General features: G+C 42.8%; 1 protein-coding gene across 3 annotated transcripts in view; it reads right to left on the reverse strand.

Moving 5' to 3' along the window:
- The window catches only part of ABCA3 (ATP binding cassette subfamily A member 3), a 122122-nt gene that overhangs the window by 56302 nt on the left and 51065 nt on the right, over positions 1-14755 (reverse strand). Inside the window, exons 5-8 of one of the 3 annotated variants that reach the window (XM_070761055.1) lie at positions 9209-9374; positions 7321-7580; positions 4614-4730; positions 2649-2769 (exon numbers count right to left, since the gene is read on the reverse strand). In XM_070761055.1, the coding sequence (XP_070617156.1) occupies positions 2649-2769; positions 4614-4730; positions 7321-7580; positions 9209-9374 (664 nt within the window). Of the gene's footprint in view, positions 1-2648; positions 2770-4613; positions 4731-5802; positions 5859-7320; positions 7581-9208; positions 9375-14755 lie in introns of those variants that run through there. The other 2 variants (XM_070761057.1, XM_070761056.1) reach the window with 2 other exon arrangements.

The raw sequence follows: 14755 nt of genomic DNA on the forward strand, positions 1-14755 counted from the left end.
TTCATGGCACCGGATCAGAATATCTGCGAGATTGCCTTCCGCCGCACGAATCCCAGCGGCCGGTTAGGTCCCACAGAGTTGGCCTCCTCCGGGTCCAATCGACTAAACAATGTCATCTGGTGGGACCCAGGGGAAGAGCCTTCTCTGTGGCGGCCCTGACCCTCTGGAACCAGCTCCCCCCAGAGATTAGGATCACCCCCACCCTCCTTGCCTTTCATAAACTTCTTAAAACCCACCTCTGCTGTCAGGCATGGGGGAACTGAGACATCTCCCCTTGCCTATGTAGTTTTATGTATGGCATGTTTGTGTGTATGCTTTTTAAATAATGGGATTTTTAGACTTTTAATGTTAAATTGTTATTTTAGACTTTTAATGTTAGATTTGTTATTGTATATTGTTTTATCACTGCTGTGAGCCGCCCCAAGTCTGCGGAGAGGGGCAGCATACAAATCTAATTAATAATAATAATAATAATAATAATAATAATAATAATAATAATAATAATTATTATTATTATTATTATTATTTCACATGCTGTTGTGCACATTCAACTTTGTACAGAACAAAGTATTCAATGAGAATATTTCATTCATTCAGCTCTAGGGTGTGTTATTTGAGTGTTCCCTTTATTTTTTGAGCAGTATAGTTTCAAAAGGTTTTCATCCAAAAGATGAATGTAATATTATCAAAAGTGATTTTTAAAAAAAGCTAAAAGAAGAAGTAGAAAGGACAGTGTAAGTAAGAAAGGGAAGGGGGAGGGAGGAAGGGAGGAGTAAAAGGAAAGAGATAAGGAGGAGGGGGAGGGAAGGAAAGAAAAAGGGATAAGGGAAAGAAGAGAAAGTGAGAGGGGAGATGAAAAGAGGAGAAGAGAGGGAAAGGGGAGAAGGAAAGGAAGGGAAAAGAATGGAAAGAAGGAAAGTAAGAAAAGAAGGAAATGAAAAGAAAAGGGGATTGGAAAGGAAAAGAGGCAAGGAAAGGGAGGAAAGGAAAGAAGGAAAAGAAAAAAAGAGGAGAGTACAGGAAAGAAAAGGAGGATTAGAAAGGAAAGGAAAGAAGGAAAAGAAAGGGAAGGGAAGAAGGGAAGGGATTAGAAAGGAAAGGAAAGAAGGAAAAGAAAAGAAAGGGAAGGGAAGAGGGGAAGGGATTAGAAAGGAAAGGAATGAAGGAAAAGAAAAGAAAGGAAAGGGAAGGGAAGAAGGAAAAGAAAGGGAAGGGAAGAAGGGAAGGGATTAGAAAGGAAAGGAAAGAAGGAAAAGAAAAGAAATGGAAGGGAAGAGGGGAAGGGATTAGAAAGGAAAGGAATGAAGGAAAAGAAAAGAAAGGAAAGGGAAGGGAAGAAGGAAAAGAAAGGGAAGGGAAGAAGGGAAGGGATTAGAAAGGAAAGGAAAGAAGGAAAAGAAAAGAAAGGGAAGGGAAGAGGGGAAGGGATTAGAAAGGAAAGGAATGAAGGAAAAGAAAAGAAAGGAAAGGGAAGGGAAGAAGGAAAAGAAAGGGAAGGGAAGAAGGGAAGGGATTAGAAAGGAAAGGAAAGAAGGAAAAGAAAAGAAAGGGAAGGGAAGAGGGGAAGGGATTAGAAAGGAAAGGAATGAAGGAAAAGAAAAGAAAGGAAAGGAAAGGAAAGAAGGAAAAGAAAGGGAAGGGAAGAAGGGAAGGGATTAGAAAGGAAAGGAAAGAAGGAAAAGAAAAGAAAGGGAAGGGAAGAGGGGAAGGGATTAGAAAGGAAAGGAATGAAGGAAAAGAAAAGAAAGGGAAGGGAAGGGAAGAAGGAAAAGAAAGGGAAGGGAAGAAGGGAAGGGATTAGAAATGAAAGGAAAGAAGGAAAAGAAAAGAAAGGAAAGGGAAGAGGGGAAGGGATTAGAAAGGAAAGGAATGAAGGAAAAGAAAAGAAAGGAAAGGAAAGGAAGGGAAAAGAATGGAAAGAAGGAAAGGAAGAAAAGAAGGAAATGAAAAGAAAAGGGGATTGGAAAGGAAAAGAGGCAAGGAAAGGAAGGAAAAGAAAGAAGGAAAAGAAAAAAAGAGGAGAGTACAGGAAAGAAAAGGAGGATTAGAAAGGAAAGGAAAGAAGGAAAAGAAAGGGAAGGGAAGAAGGGAAGGGATTAGAAAGGAAAGGAATGAAGGAAAAGAAAAGAAAGGAAAGGGAAGGGAAGAAGGGAAGGAAAAGAAAGGGAAGGGAAGAAGGGAAGGGAAGATTTTCCATTTGCTTTACAACAGTTAGAAACAAATTCATTACCTTTCCTCCCTCTTTAAAGTTACAACACAATTCTCTTCTGGCTATTGAAAGACAAGTAAAGTTTGTCTAGACATACATATAAGGAGGGAAGGAAAGAATACAGCTTCTGTCTCTACCCCACATTTTCATTTTAAACACCAATTGCACTGGTAAAGCAATAGTGGGTCAAACGTGATTAATACTCGCAATGGAAACCTACCAGAGGCTCCCAGGATTAACATGGACAGAAAACAATAACAACAACAAAACAATACAACGTAGGGAAGGAAATCTCTTCTGTAACATCAAGAAAGCATCCGCCCAGTTATCGAGACACGCACCCTTTTATGTCGTAAGAAAAGACGGCAGCTTAGCCAGGATTGTGTGCCAACGGGGCAGCTCTAAACAGGAAGCCCATAGTAGAAACCTTCTTACTCACCTTTGGAGAAGAACGTGCTGACCATGAAGCTGAAGGAGATGGTCGAGATGCAAAAGACTGCCAGGAAAGTGAAGACCAGAGTTGGGTCGCTGTTGGCCAAGACTGCTCCTTGTCCACTCACCTACAAACATGGAAGCCTGTTAATAAGTTCTCCTACTCAGGGGTGGGCAGCAGGCAGGACGGGGTGGAACACAGTTCCACCGGCAGAAATGAAGCTGTGTGCCCAGATCCAGCTGATTATCCCCCCTCCCATCCTCTTCCTCCTCCTCGGAAAGCGGCAGGGAGACCAGCACCGGCAGGAGTTGCAGGGGGGCCATTTCCTCCCCCCTCTTTTCTCAACAGCTGATCGGCACCCGTTCACCCAGCTACCCAGCCTGAGGCAGGGGGCGACCCAGGAAGGAGACCGCAGGAAACGCAAAGCAAATTGTCACCCCAGAGAGCAACACTGGTGAGGTTGTAAGTAATGTTGGGTGAACCCAACAAAGTTCGGGTTCGGCACCTGAATTTTTAAAAAAGTTCGGGTCCAGCACCCGAACCCAAACCCAAACTATTGCCAAACTTTCGAGTTTGGCACTCGGGAAAGCACTAGGAAGCGCCACCGCCCAGCTGTCACCTTCCGGAACAGTCGGCGCTCTCCTGAACGCAAACCTGAACTTTTGCCGAACTTCCGGGTTCGGCGTTCAGGAGACCGCTGAGAAGTGCCCCGGCTGTTTCTGAAGGTGACAGCTGGGCGGCGGCGCTTCCTGGCGCTCTCCCAAACCCAAACTTTTGCCGAACTTTTGCAAAATTCTGGGTTTGGGTTCGGTATACCGAACTGCGCAAAGTTCGGTATGAACCCGAACTTTGCAGGTTCGGTTTGCCCAACACTAGTTGTAAGTCGATGATTGTTCAAGCCACTCCCACCTGGTCACATGGCCAGCAAGCCATTCCTAACCAGTCACATGACCATCAAGCCACACCCACAAAATAAGCCACACCCACAGTGTGGCAGTAAAAATTTTGGCTGCCCATTACTGCTCCTGCTCCTGTTCCTACCGGTATGGATAAGGATGCTGCACTGGTAGTAAAAATTTAGCTGTGCGTGCAGCTTTGGATGTCTCATGTACGTGTGCGTCCCAGTGTGGTTTTGCTTCTGGGCATGCGCAGGAAGTAAAACCCTGTGAAGGGACGAGCATGCGTGTGAGATTTCGGAGATTTTTTTGGTTCTGCGCATGCATGGAAGCAAAAAATAATAATTACTGAAATTGGAAAGTGAACACAAGAACAAGGGGACACAATCTGAAGTTAGTTAGGGGAAATATCAAAAGCAACGTGAGAAAATATTATTTTACTGAAAGAGTAGTAGATCCTTGGAACAAACTTCCAGCAGACGTGGTTGGTAAATCCATAGTAACTGAATTTAAACATGCCTGGGATAAACATAGATCCATCCTAAGATAAAATACAGGAAATAGTATAAGGGCAGACTAGATGGACCATAGGTCTTTTTCTATGTTTCTATGTTTCTATCTCTCGTGCGATTCGGATTTACCCAAATCGGGAGCATTTTCTACTACCAGTTCGGGTGAACCAGTCCAAATCGGTAGCATTTAACCCCTGGCTTTGCCCCATTTTATGACTTTTCTTGCAACAGTTGTTTAAGGGAATCACTGCAGTTGCTAACTTTGTAACTCGGTTGTTAAGTGGATCTGGCTTCCCCTTTGTCAGAAGGTCGTAAAAGGGGATTGCGTGGACCCTTGCTACTGTCATAAATATGAGTCATTCGCCGAGCAGCTGAATTTTGATCACCTGATCATGGGGAGGTGGCTGCTGATGGGCCTAAGATGGAAAAGCGGTCCTAAGTCCCTTTTTCAAGCTGTAACTTTGTCACTAAACGACCTGTTGTAAGTCGAGGACTGACTAAATTTGTTCATATATCTTCTTCAAAGGGTCCGACGAAAAAAAAAAGAAAATGAGGATGCTCACCTTGACACAGAAGAGGATGGTCACAAAGAAGATGGACACTAGGAGGAAGAGGAAGAAGAGGAAGAACCATGCGCTCCAGTGTAGCCAGTTATTGAGTCCCATCATGCGCATGTACTCCTAGGGACACAAAAAATCCTTGGGCTTGAGTTTGCCCATCACACCAACATGGAAGCAGACCAACCACAGTTTAACATTAGCTATAAACCAGACCATGATTTCTGCTTATTCCCCCTCTCCTTGTCTCTCTTTCTGCAACACAGCAAGACCGACACAGGCTTCAAAGGAGAATCAGAACTTCAGAAAAAACAATGGCTGCCAACCTGCCTTCCATTGAGGACCTGGATACTGCATGAGTCAAAAAGAGGGCGGTGAAAATATTTACTGACCCCTCGCATCCTGGGCACAAATTGTTTCAACTCCTACCCTCAAAACGTCGCTACAGAGCACAGCACACCACGACAACTAGAAACAAGAACAGTTTTTTCCCAAATGCCATCACTCTGCTAAACAAATAATTCTCTCAACACTGTCAAACCATTTACTAAGTCCACACTACTATTACTACTAGTTTTTTCTCATTCCTATCACCAGTTTCCACCCACCTATGACTGTATGATTGTAACTTGTTGCTTGTATCCTTAAGATTTCTATTAATATTTATTGTTTCCTCATTGCTTATTTGACCCCTATGACAATCATTAAGTGTTGTACCTCATGATTCTTGACAAATGTATACAGTGTTCCCTCGATTTTCGCGGGTTCGAACTTCGCGAAACGTCTATACCACGGTTTTTCAAAAATATTAATTAAAAAATATTTCATGGTTTTTCCCACCCGATGACGTCATATGTCATTGCCAAACTTTCATCTGCCTTTAAAAAACATTTTTTTAAATAAACTTTAATAAATAAACATGGTGAGTAATAATCCAAATGGTTGCTAAGGGAATGGGAAATGGTAATTTAGGGGTTTAAAGTGTTAAGGGATGGCTTGCGATACTGTTCATAGCCAAAAATAGTGTATTTACTTCCGCATCTCTACTTCGCGGAAATTCGACTTTCGTGGGCGGTCTTGGAACGCATCCCCCGCGAAAATTGAGGGAACACTGTATTTTCTTTTATGTACTTTTATGTTCTTTTATGTACACTGAGTGCCTATGCACCAGAGACCCCAAAAGAAGCAGATATACTTAAGAAAGTTTTAGAATGTGCTGAGCTTGACATGATGACGAGAAGGTTAAAAAATCAAGAAGAATCAGAATTCTATGGTGTTTGGCAAAAATATCTGGTGGGATACAAAGAAACAGAGATAACTTTATTCTTATACTATTTTAAATATATTCGTACCTAGTAGTTATATTGTATTAGATAGTGATTATTTTCAATACAAATATAAATTCCCTTTTTCTTCTTCTACTATTTTCTTTTTTTTTAGTTCGATTTAAGTCATAATTTTAAAATTTCTATATATTCTTAAATACTTTGGATGTGTTTTTACCTATCATCTTAGAATTGATATTTTTAAGTATTTCATAGATGGTGTTAAATAACGATAAGATTTTTCTTATTTTTTTTCTTATTATAAATACAAAGATTTCTTTTTTAAAAAAATATTTTTTATTATATTACAAAGGTAAAAAAGGAAGAGCAATTATATCTTATTTTACATCACTGTTTCGACATATACTTATAATTATATAATCATTGTGCTTATCTTAATTATTTTGTACAGATATTCCATGTCATTTCAAAACGAAAAGGTTGTTATATCAACAATTAAGAATAGATTCTAAACTTTCTATCTAAATATTTTGTACATTCTTGCCCTTCATTCACCCATACCCCCCAATTGAACTGTTTTGTAACAGTTCCAGATTTCTCTAATTATTGGTATGCGGCATATGGCGGCCGCAGTTTTTAAAAGGTTTTATTCTGACATACACTTTATCTAAGGTCAGTTTGGATTGAGTTTAATATCAAACCAATTGAAGATTTCAGAATCTAGTATTGTATCTAGGATTGTTATTTTCATGTATCATCTTGTTTTAATTTTAATTTTTTGTCTTTTTTTCTTGTTGTTACCCATTCATAAATTTTTTCCCAAATTTCGTAGTATTTTGAGTCTTCTTTGCTTTTGAGTTTTTGGGTAAGTCTGTCCATTTCTGCACAATCATATATTTTCTTAATAATTTCTCTTTCTGACGGTGTATCCTCTTTTTTCCAGTTCTGTGCTATTGTAATTCTTGTGGCTGTGATTATGTGCTGAATCAGATAGTAATGATCTTTTTTAAGTTTTTGATCTATTATGCCCAAAAGAAAAGTCTCTGGTTTTAATTTTGGTGTGATTGTAGTAATGTCCCGAATCCATCCTTGAATTTTTTTTACAGATCTTTTTTATATAGGGACATGTCCACCATAGGTGAAAGAAGGTCCCACTTTTATTATTGCACCTCCAGCAATTTGGCTTCAAGTTTGGGTAAATTTTAGCTAATCTCGCTGGTTTTTCTTCAGATCGTATAAATCTTTCGCCTTTTACAAAGATGACTTCTACTTTGAGCGGAGCGATTGTTGCTCCCCTAAGTGTTTGTCTTTGCAATTTAATTAAAAAAAAATTTTTTTTTTTAAAGAAGAGCCAACTTTGCCTACCTCTGGGCTAGCCAACCAGCTAGACTTGTCCTACCAAACCCCAGAGCAAATCCTTCCATTACCTTCAGCTTCTTCTCCTTCTCATGTACCACCGCGCGGACAATGTTGAGGGAGGTGTAGGTGAAGCTCAGCATGAGTAGCAAGGGAAGCTGGTTCTGAATAGCGATGAGGAAGAGGTCGTTGACATAAGGGGGATAAGGGAAGCGCCGAACAACCACGTTCACCCGGTCCCGCAGAGGCAAAGCAGACGTATTGGCCTGGTGCTTAATGATGGCCATATCGACCGCATGTTGCACAGCAAGGAAACCTTCACGGAAGTAGCCTAGAGAAGCAAGAAAAAGGAAGGCAGGTTAAAAAAAAAAAGAGAGAGGTGGCATTCAATTCGGAACTCCAGCACGTTAGCACCATCTGATCAAGCTTTTCTAATTTCTCTAAAATGATAAAGCAACATATAGATTTTAAACCAGAAATATTAAAGCAGAAACTGATACACTTGGCATCCATGAATCTGTCTAATGTTGCCTTGAAGCTATTCAGGCTGACAGCTGTCATAGAAACATTGAAGTCTGACGGCAGAAAAAGACCTCATGGTCCATCTAGTCTGCCCTTATACCATTTTCTATATTTTATCTTAGGATAGATATATGTTTATCCCAGGCATGTTTAAATTCAGTTACTGTGGATTTATCTACCACGTCTGCTGGAAGTTTGTTCCAAGCATCTACTACTCTTTCAGTAAAATAATATTTTCTCATGTTGCTTTTGATCTTTCCCCCAACTAACTTCAGATTGTGTCCCCTTGTTCTTGTGTTCACTTTCCTATTAAAAACACTTCCCTCCTGGACCTTATTTAACCCTTTGACATATTTAAATGTTTCGATCATGTCCCCCCTTTTCCTTCTGTCCTCCAGACTATACAGATTGAGTTCCTTAAGTCTTTCCTGGTACGTTTTATGCTTAAGACCTTCCACCATTCTTGTAGCCCGTCTTTGGACTCGTTCAATTTTGTCAATATCTTTTTGTAGGTGAGGTCTCCAGAACTGAACACAGTATTCCAAATGTGGTCTCACCAGCACTCTATATAGCGGGATCATTACCCCCCTCTTCCTGCTTGTTATACCTCTAGCTATGCAGCCAAGCATCCTACTTGCTTTCCCTACCGCCTGACTGCACTGTTCACCCATTTTGAGACTGTCTGAAATCACTACCCCTAAATCCTTTTCTTCTGAAGTTTTTGCTAACACAGAACTGCCAATGCAATACTCAGATTGAGGATTCCTTTTGCCCAAGTGCATTATTTTACCTTTGGAAACATTAAACTGCAATTTCCATTGCTTTGACCATTTATCTAGTAAAGCTAAATCATTTACCGTATTACAGACGCCTCCAGGAATATCAACCCTATTGCACACTTTAGAGTCATCGGCAAATAGGCAAACGTTCCCTGCCAAACCTTCCCCTATGTCACTCACAAACATATTAAAAAGAATAGGACCCAGGACAGACCCTTGTGGCACACCTCATGACCTCTTCTGGAAGTGAATTCCATAAACCAATGACTGTCTGGGTGAAGAAATGTTTCCCTTTATTTGTCCTCACTTTCTTACCTGTGAGCTTTAGGGAGGGCCCCCTCGTCCTAGTATTGTGTGACAGAGAAAATAATTTTTCTCTATCCACCTTTTCCATCCCATGCATCATTTTATAGACTTCGAGCAAGTCACCCCTTAAACGCCGTCTTTCAAGGCTGAAGAGACCAAGGCGTTGCAACCTGGTTTCATAAGGGAGGGGCTCCATTTCCTTGATCATTCCTGTTGCCTTTTTTTGGACCTTTTCCACTTCCATTATATCCTTCAGTTTGAACTGCAGGCTGTTTGTGCCCTCTCTGTGCCGTACCCTGGACCGTCATCACATAACCTTTGAGCAGAAAATAACCGTATGGGAAAAGGTTACCTGGTGTGCCTCCATCATCACTGTTTGCCTCTCTGGGTCCTGGCAACTGGAACAATGGGAAGAGGTAATGGGTGTTCCAGTCTCGATCCAAGTTGGGGTTCAATCCTGTCCTCTCACTCGCAGGAGCGTTTCTAGGGCTGTATTTGAAACGTAGCCGGTAACTAACCTGGAGACAAATCACAACCAGATAGACATCAATGAGGACCCGGATTGTGGGGGCAATATGCTGGCTCTGTTAAAAAGTGCTATTGCTAACTTGTTGTAAGCCGCCCTGAGTATAATAATAATAATAATAATAATAATAATAATAATAATAATTATTATTATTATTATTATTATTATTATCATCATCATCATCATCATTATTATTATTATTATTATTATTATTATTACTGTGTTCAGTTCTGGAGACCTCACCTACAAAAAGATATTGACAAAATTGAACGGGTCCAAAGACGGGCTACAAGAATGGTGGAAGGTCTTAAGCATAAAACGTATCAGGAAAGACTTAATGAACTCAATCTGTATAGTCTGGAGGACAGAAGGAAAAGGGGGGACAGGATCGAAACATTTAAATATATTAAAGGGTTAAATAAGGTCCAGGAGGGAAGTGTTTTTAATAGGAAAGTGAACACAAGAACAAGGGGACACAATCTGAAGTTAGTTGGGAGAAAGATCAAAAGCAACATGAGAAAATATTATTTTACTGAAAGAGTAGTAGATCCTTGGAACAAACTTCCAGCAGACGTGGTAGATAAATCCACAGTAACTGAATTTAAACATGCCTGGGATAAACATAGATCCATCCTAAGATAAAATACAGAAAATAGTATAAGGGCAGACTAGATGGACCATGAGGTCTTTTTCTGCCATCAGACTTCTATGTTTCTATTATTATTATTATTATTATTATTATTATTATTATTATTATTATTATTATTATTATTATTATTATTATTAGATTTGTATGCCACCCCTCTCCGAAGACTCGGGGCGGCTCACAACAACGATAAAAACCAGGGGTCGACAAAGTTGTTCAGAATCTAGGAGCCAGCCAAAAAATTTAGGAGCCAGAATTTTTTTTAAGCAAACTTGGTTTTTTGCCGAGTCTCCACCTGACATCGCTTTCACCCCCTCTGTCTCCTCCTTCCTCTCTCATCTCTTTCCTTCCTCTCCCTCCCTTTCTCTCTTTCCTTTCTCTCCCTTTCTGTCTATCCTTTCTATCTCTCACCCCTTCTCCCTCTTTCATTCCCTTTCTCTCCCTCCCTTTCTCTCTCATTCCTTTCTCTCCCTCTTTCCTTCCTATCTCTCTTTCTTTTTCTCCCTCCTTCATATCTTCTTTCTCTCCCCCTTCCTCCCTCTTTCCTTTCTCCCCCTCCCTTTCTCTTCCTTTTTCTCTATCCTTTCTACTTCTTACTCTTTCTTTCTCTCCCTCCTTCATTCAATTTTCTCTCCCCCCCTTCCTCCCTCTTTCCTTTCTCTCCCTCCCTTTCTCTTCCTTTTTCTCTATCCTTTCTACTTCTTACTCTTTCTTTCTCTCCCTCCTTCATTCAATTTTCTCTCCCCCCCTTCCTCCCTCTTTCCTTTCTCCCCCTCCCTTTCTCTTCCTTTTTCTCTATCCTTTCTGCTTCTTACTCTTTCTTTCTCTCCCTCCTTCATTCAATTTTCTCTCCCTCCCTTACTCTCTCTTTCCTTTCTCTCCCTCCCTTGTTCTCCCCTGGGGCTGCCTGTGCCTGCCCTGCACCACCCAACACGGACGGACAGCCCCCGGTCGTCGGTTCGTCGCCCCCCACCCCCCCACGGAGGGAGATCAGGCTGGCGAGGGCGGTAGAACTACGTCACCAGCCACTGGAGGGAGATCGGGCTGGCGGGGGCGGCGAATCCACCTCCCCAGCCGCGCGGAGGGAAATCCGGTAGGCGGGCGGGTGGCCGCGGCTCCCTGCGCGCCCCTGGAAAAGCGTACAGGGAACGGTGCCCGGGGCCGCTTTAGCCGCCCCCCGCTCCCCCCGCCATCTCCCCGCGACTGCCTGTGCCGCTGCAGCCGCGGCCCCCCCCCCCCGCTCCCACCGCCAGTGCCCTCCCGACAGGGAACCTTCAGCTGGGCGGGCGCTGCCGTGCCGGTGCCTCCGACCTCCCGGTTCCTGCTCGATGCCGCGGTTTCTGGCGCTCTCCTGCTGGGCTCCAAAGAAGGAAGGCGGGAAAAAGGCGCGAAGAATGGAGCTCTCCTTCCTGCCTGCCTTCTTTGGGACCCAGCAGGAGAGCGCCAGAAACCCCGGCATCGGGCAGGAGCGGAGAGGTCAGAGGCACCGCAGCGCCCTGCCCAGGCGGCTCTAGGCGCCAGACAACATTTTCTAGGCGCCACTGGCGACCAGGCGCCTGGGTTTGTCGAACCTTGATAAAAACAATATTATAATGGCACAAATCTAATATTAAAAAACTAAAAACCCTATCAGAATTAAAAACCAAACAGCACATACATACCAAACATAAATTATAATAAGCCTGGGGGAAAGATGTCTCAAATCCCCCATGCCTGGCGGTATAGCTAAGGAAAAGGGCGGCATAAAAATTGAATGAATGAATGAATGAATAAATAAATAAATAAATGACAGGAGAAGAGTCCATGACATTCTCCAAGGGGCATTCAAAACTAGTTGCATCTGGTGTCTTGCTTGGCCTGGATTGAGTAACACAACATCCAGCCCATAGGTTGCTAAAAAAAAAAAGAGTGCCCTCAATGGTGGGTTTCAATTTTTTTTAAACTACCGGATCTGTGGGTGTGGTTTGCTTGGTGGGCGTGGCTTGGCGGGCATGTGATGGTGGGCGTGGCTTGGCGGGCATGGCAGAGGAAGGTTACTGCAAAATCCCCATTTTCTCCCAATCAGCTGGGACTTGGGAAGCAGAGAATGGATGGAGGTGGCCCCAGTCAGTGGTGGTATTTATCAGTTCTCCGAACAACTCTACATTTTTACTATCAGTTCTCTGAACTACTCAAAATTTCTGCTACCTGATCAACGAACTATTTAAGGTTTCCACTACTGGTTCTCCAGATTATTTTAAATTTCTACTACCAGTTTGCCAAACTATTCAAAATTTCCATTACTGGTTCTTGGAGCTACTCAAAACTTTTGCTACTAGTTCTCGGAGCTATTCAAAATTTCCGCTACTGGTTCTCCAGAACTGGTCAGAACCTGATGTAACCCATGTCTGACTTCCCTCCTTCACCATATTCCTCACATCTGGATAGAACTTCTGTTTTGATGGCAGCAGGTCATACCAAACCAGTATTTCTCAACCCTGGCAACTTTAAGCTGTGTGGACTTCAACTCCCAGAATTCCCCAGCCAGCAAAGCAGACACAGCTATATGATGTTTGTGGGTTCTTGGCCACCCTCCATGTTTATTTGTTCTTAAACCAAGTTAAACATCATGGCTTATACCACGATTTCCAGATGTTTCCTGACTTAAAATGGCTGGGAAACGGGTCGCCTATTTGCAGTGATTCATATTAGAAGACTCTATGAACCAAAAGGAATTCAGTGAGCATATCTAAGGGTTTGAAATAGATCAGGGGTGTCAAACTTGATTTCATTAAGAGTCACATCAGGGTTGTGTTTGACCTTGGAGGCGGAGGGGGGGGGGCATGGCCAGGGGAAGTGGCCAGCTGGACGTCACTCATGTTGGAAACACCTGTAGTAGCCTGAGTGCTCTGCCAGCAAAAACGGACCCCCGAGCTCCGTTACAGCTACGATGGCCTCCTGCAACCTTCTACCAGCAACAACGAAGCTTCGGAGTGCTACCCACAGCCCTTGTGAACTCTGTTTTCAGCTGGGACGGCCTCCTGAAACCCACTGCCAGCAAAAAAAGAACTTGAGAGTTCCACGCACGGCCATCACGAGCTCCATTTTTGCTTGTAGAGCACCACTGTCCTTCGCTGCTTCTGGAGTAGCCCTTAGGCCCTGTGTACCAGGTCTGGACCCCGGATCTTCAGTTTGACGCCCTTGAACTAGACAGTGAAATGTATGCGAAGTATATGGGATTTTGCACATGGCACATAAACATCCATGCACTTTATTGATTCATTCATTCATTCATTCATTCATTCATTCATTCATTCATTCATTCATTCATTCATTCATTTATTGTTAGAGTTGAAAGGGACCATGCAGGTCATCAAGTCCAACCCCCTGCCTGAGCAGGAATCCTAAAGCACCCCAGCCAACTGGCAGTCCAATCTCCTCTTGAAAGTGTCCAGAGTTGGGGAGTTCACAACCTCCGCAGGCAGGTTGTTCCACTGGTTGATCGCTCTGACCGTCAGGAAGTTCTTCCTTACTTCTAGGTTGAATCTCTCCTTGGTCAGCTTCCAGCCGTTGTTCCTCATCCGGCCCTCTGGTGCTCTGGAGAATAGAGTGACCCCCTCCTCTCTGTGGCAACCCCTCATATACCTATATACAGCTATCATGTCCCCTCTGGCCCTCCTTTTCTCTAGGCTATCCATGCCCAGTTCCCGCAATCTCTCTTCATAAGTCTTGGTTTCAAGTCCCCTCCAGTCCAGGTACATGCTTACTAACACGCATGGATACACGTGTACTGGACAGAATGTGCAAATGCCTCCATTTTCCATAGGCATTTTCATTTTTAATGTGGGCAATTGGAACCTTGTTTAAACCTAGTTAATGACCTTTTAGGCTTCCTCCGCGCAAATAGTTCACTTTTTGAATAATAAGAATTATGTCATGGGGGGGGGGAGAGGCCTCATGATTTTAGAGAAACTTAGGTGGGGCATGGGCAAAAAAAGATTGGGAACCACTCCCCTAGAGATACAGTGGTGCCTCTACTTATGAACTTAATTCATTCCGTGACCAAGTTCATAAGTACGTAAGTAGAAGCAATTTTCCCCATAGGAATCAATGTACAGTGTTCCCTCGATTTTCGCAGGGGATGCGTTCCGAGACCGCCCGCGAAAGTCGAATTCCCGCGAAGTAGAGATGAGGAAGTAAATACACCATTTTTGGCTATGGACAGTATCACAAGCCATCCCTTAACACTTTAAACCCCTAAATTACCATTTCCCATTCCCTTAACAACCATTTACTGACCATTATTACTGGTACTCACCATTGAATAAGACACTTAGTGATCCTGATATTTATAAACATAATTATTTATTAACAATATTTTTTTTTGTTATTTATTTGCAAACATTATTAGTTTGGCGATGGTGTATGACGTCATCGGGTGGGAAAAACCATGGTATAGAAAAAAAACTGCAAAGTATTTTTTAATTAATATTTTTTTGAAAAACCGTGGTATAGGCTATTCGCGAAGTTCGAACCCGCAAAAATCGAGGGAACACTGTAAAAGCAAATAATGCATGCAAACCCATCTCAAAAGTCACCCCTTTTGCCTTGCGCCACTGGGAATCCCCGCCTCCGGACTTCCATTGCCACCCAAAGCACCTGTTCTTGTGCTGTTGGCATTCCCCTGAGCCTCCCCTCGCTGGGATTCCCTTCATTTTTGCCAGTGCTGCTTTGAATCCCAGCGAGGG

This window comes from Erythrolamprus reginae, chromosome 9 (genome assembly GCF_031021105.1).
Source record: "Erythrolamprus reginae isolate rEryReg1 chromosome 9, rEryReg1.hap1, whole genome shotgun sequence".
Classification (NCBI taxonomy): domain Eukaryota; kingdom Metazoa; phylum Chordata; class Lepidosauria; order Squamata; family Dipsadidae; genus Erythrolamprus; species Erythrolamprus reginae.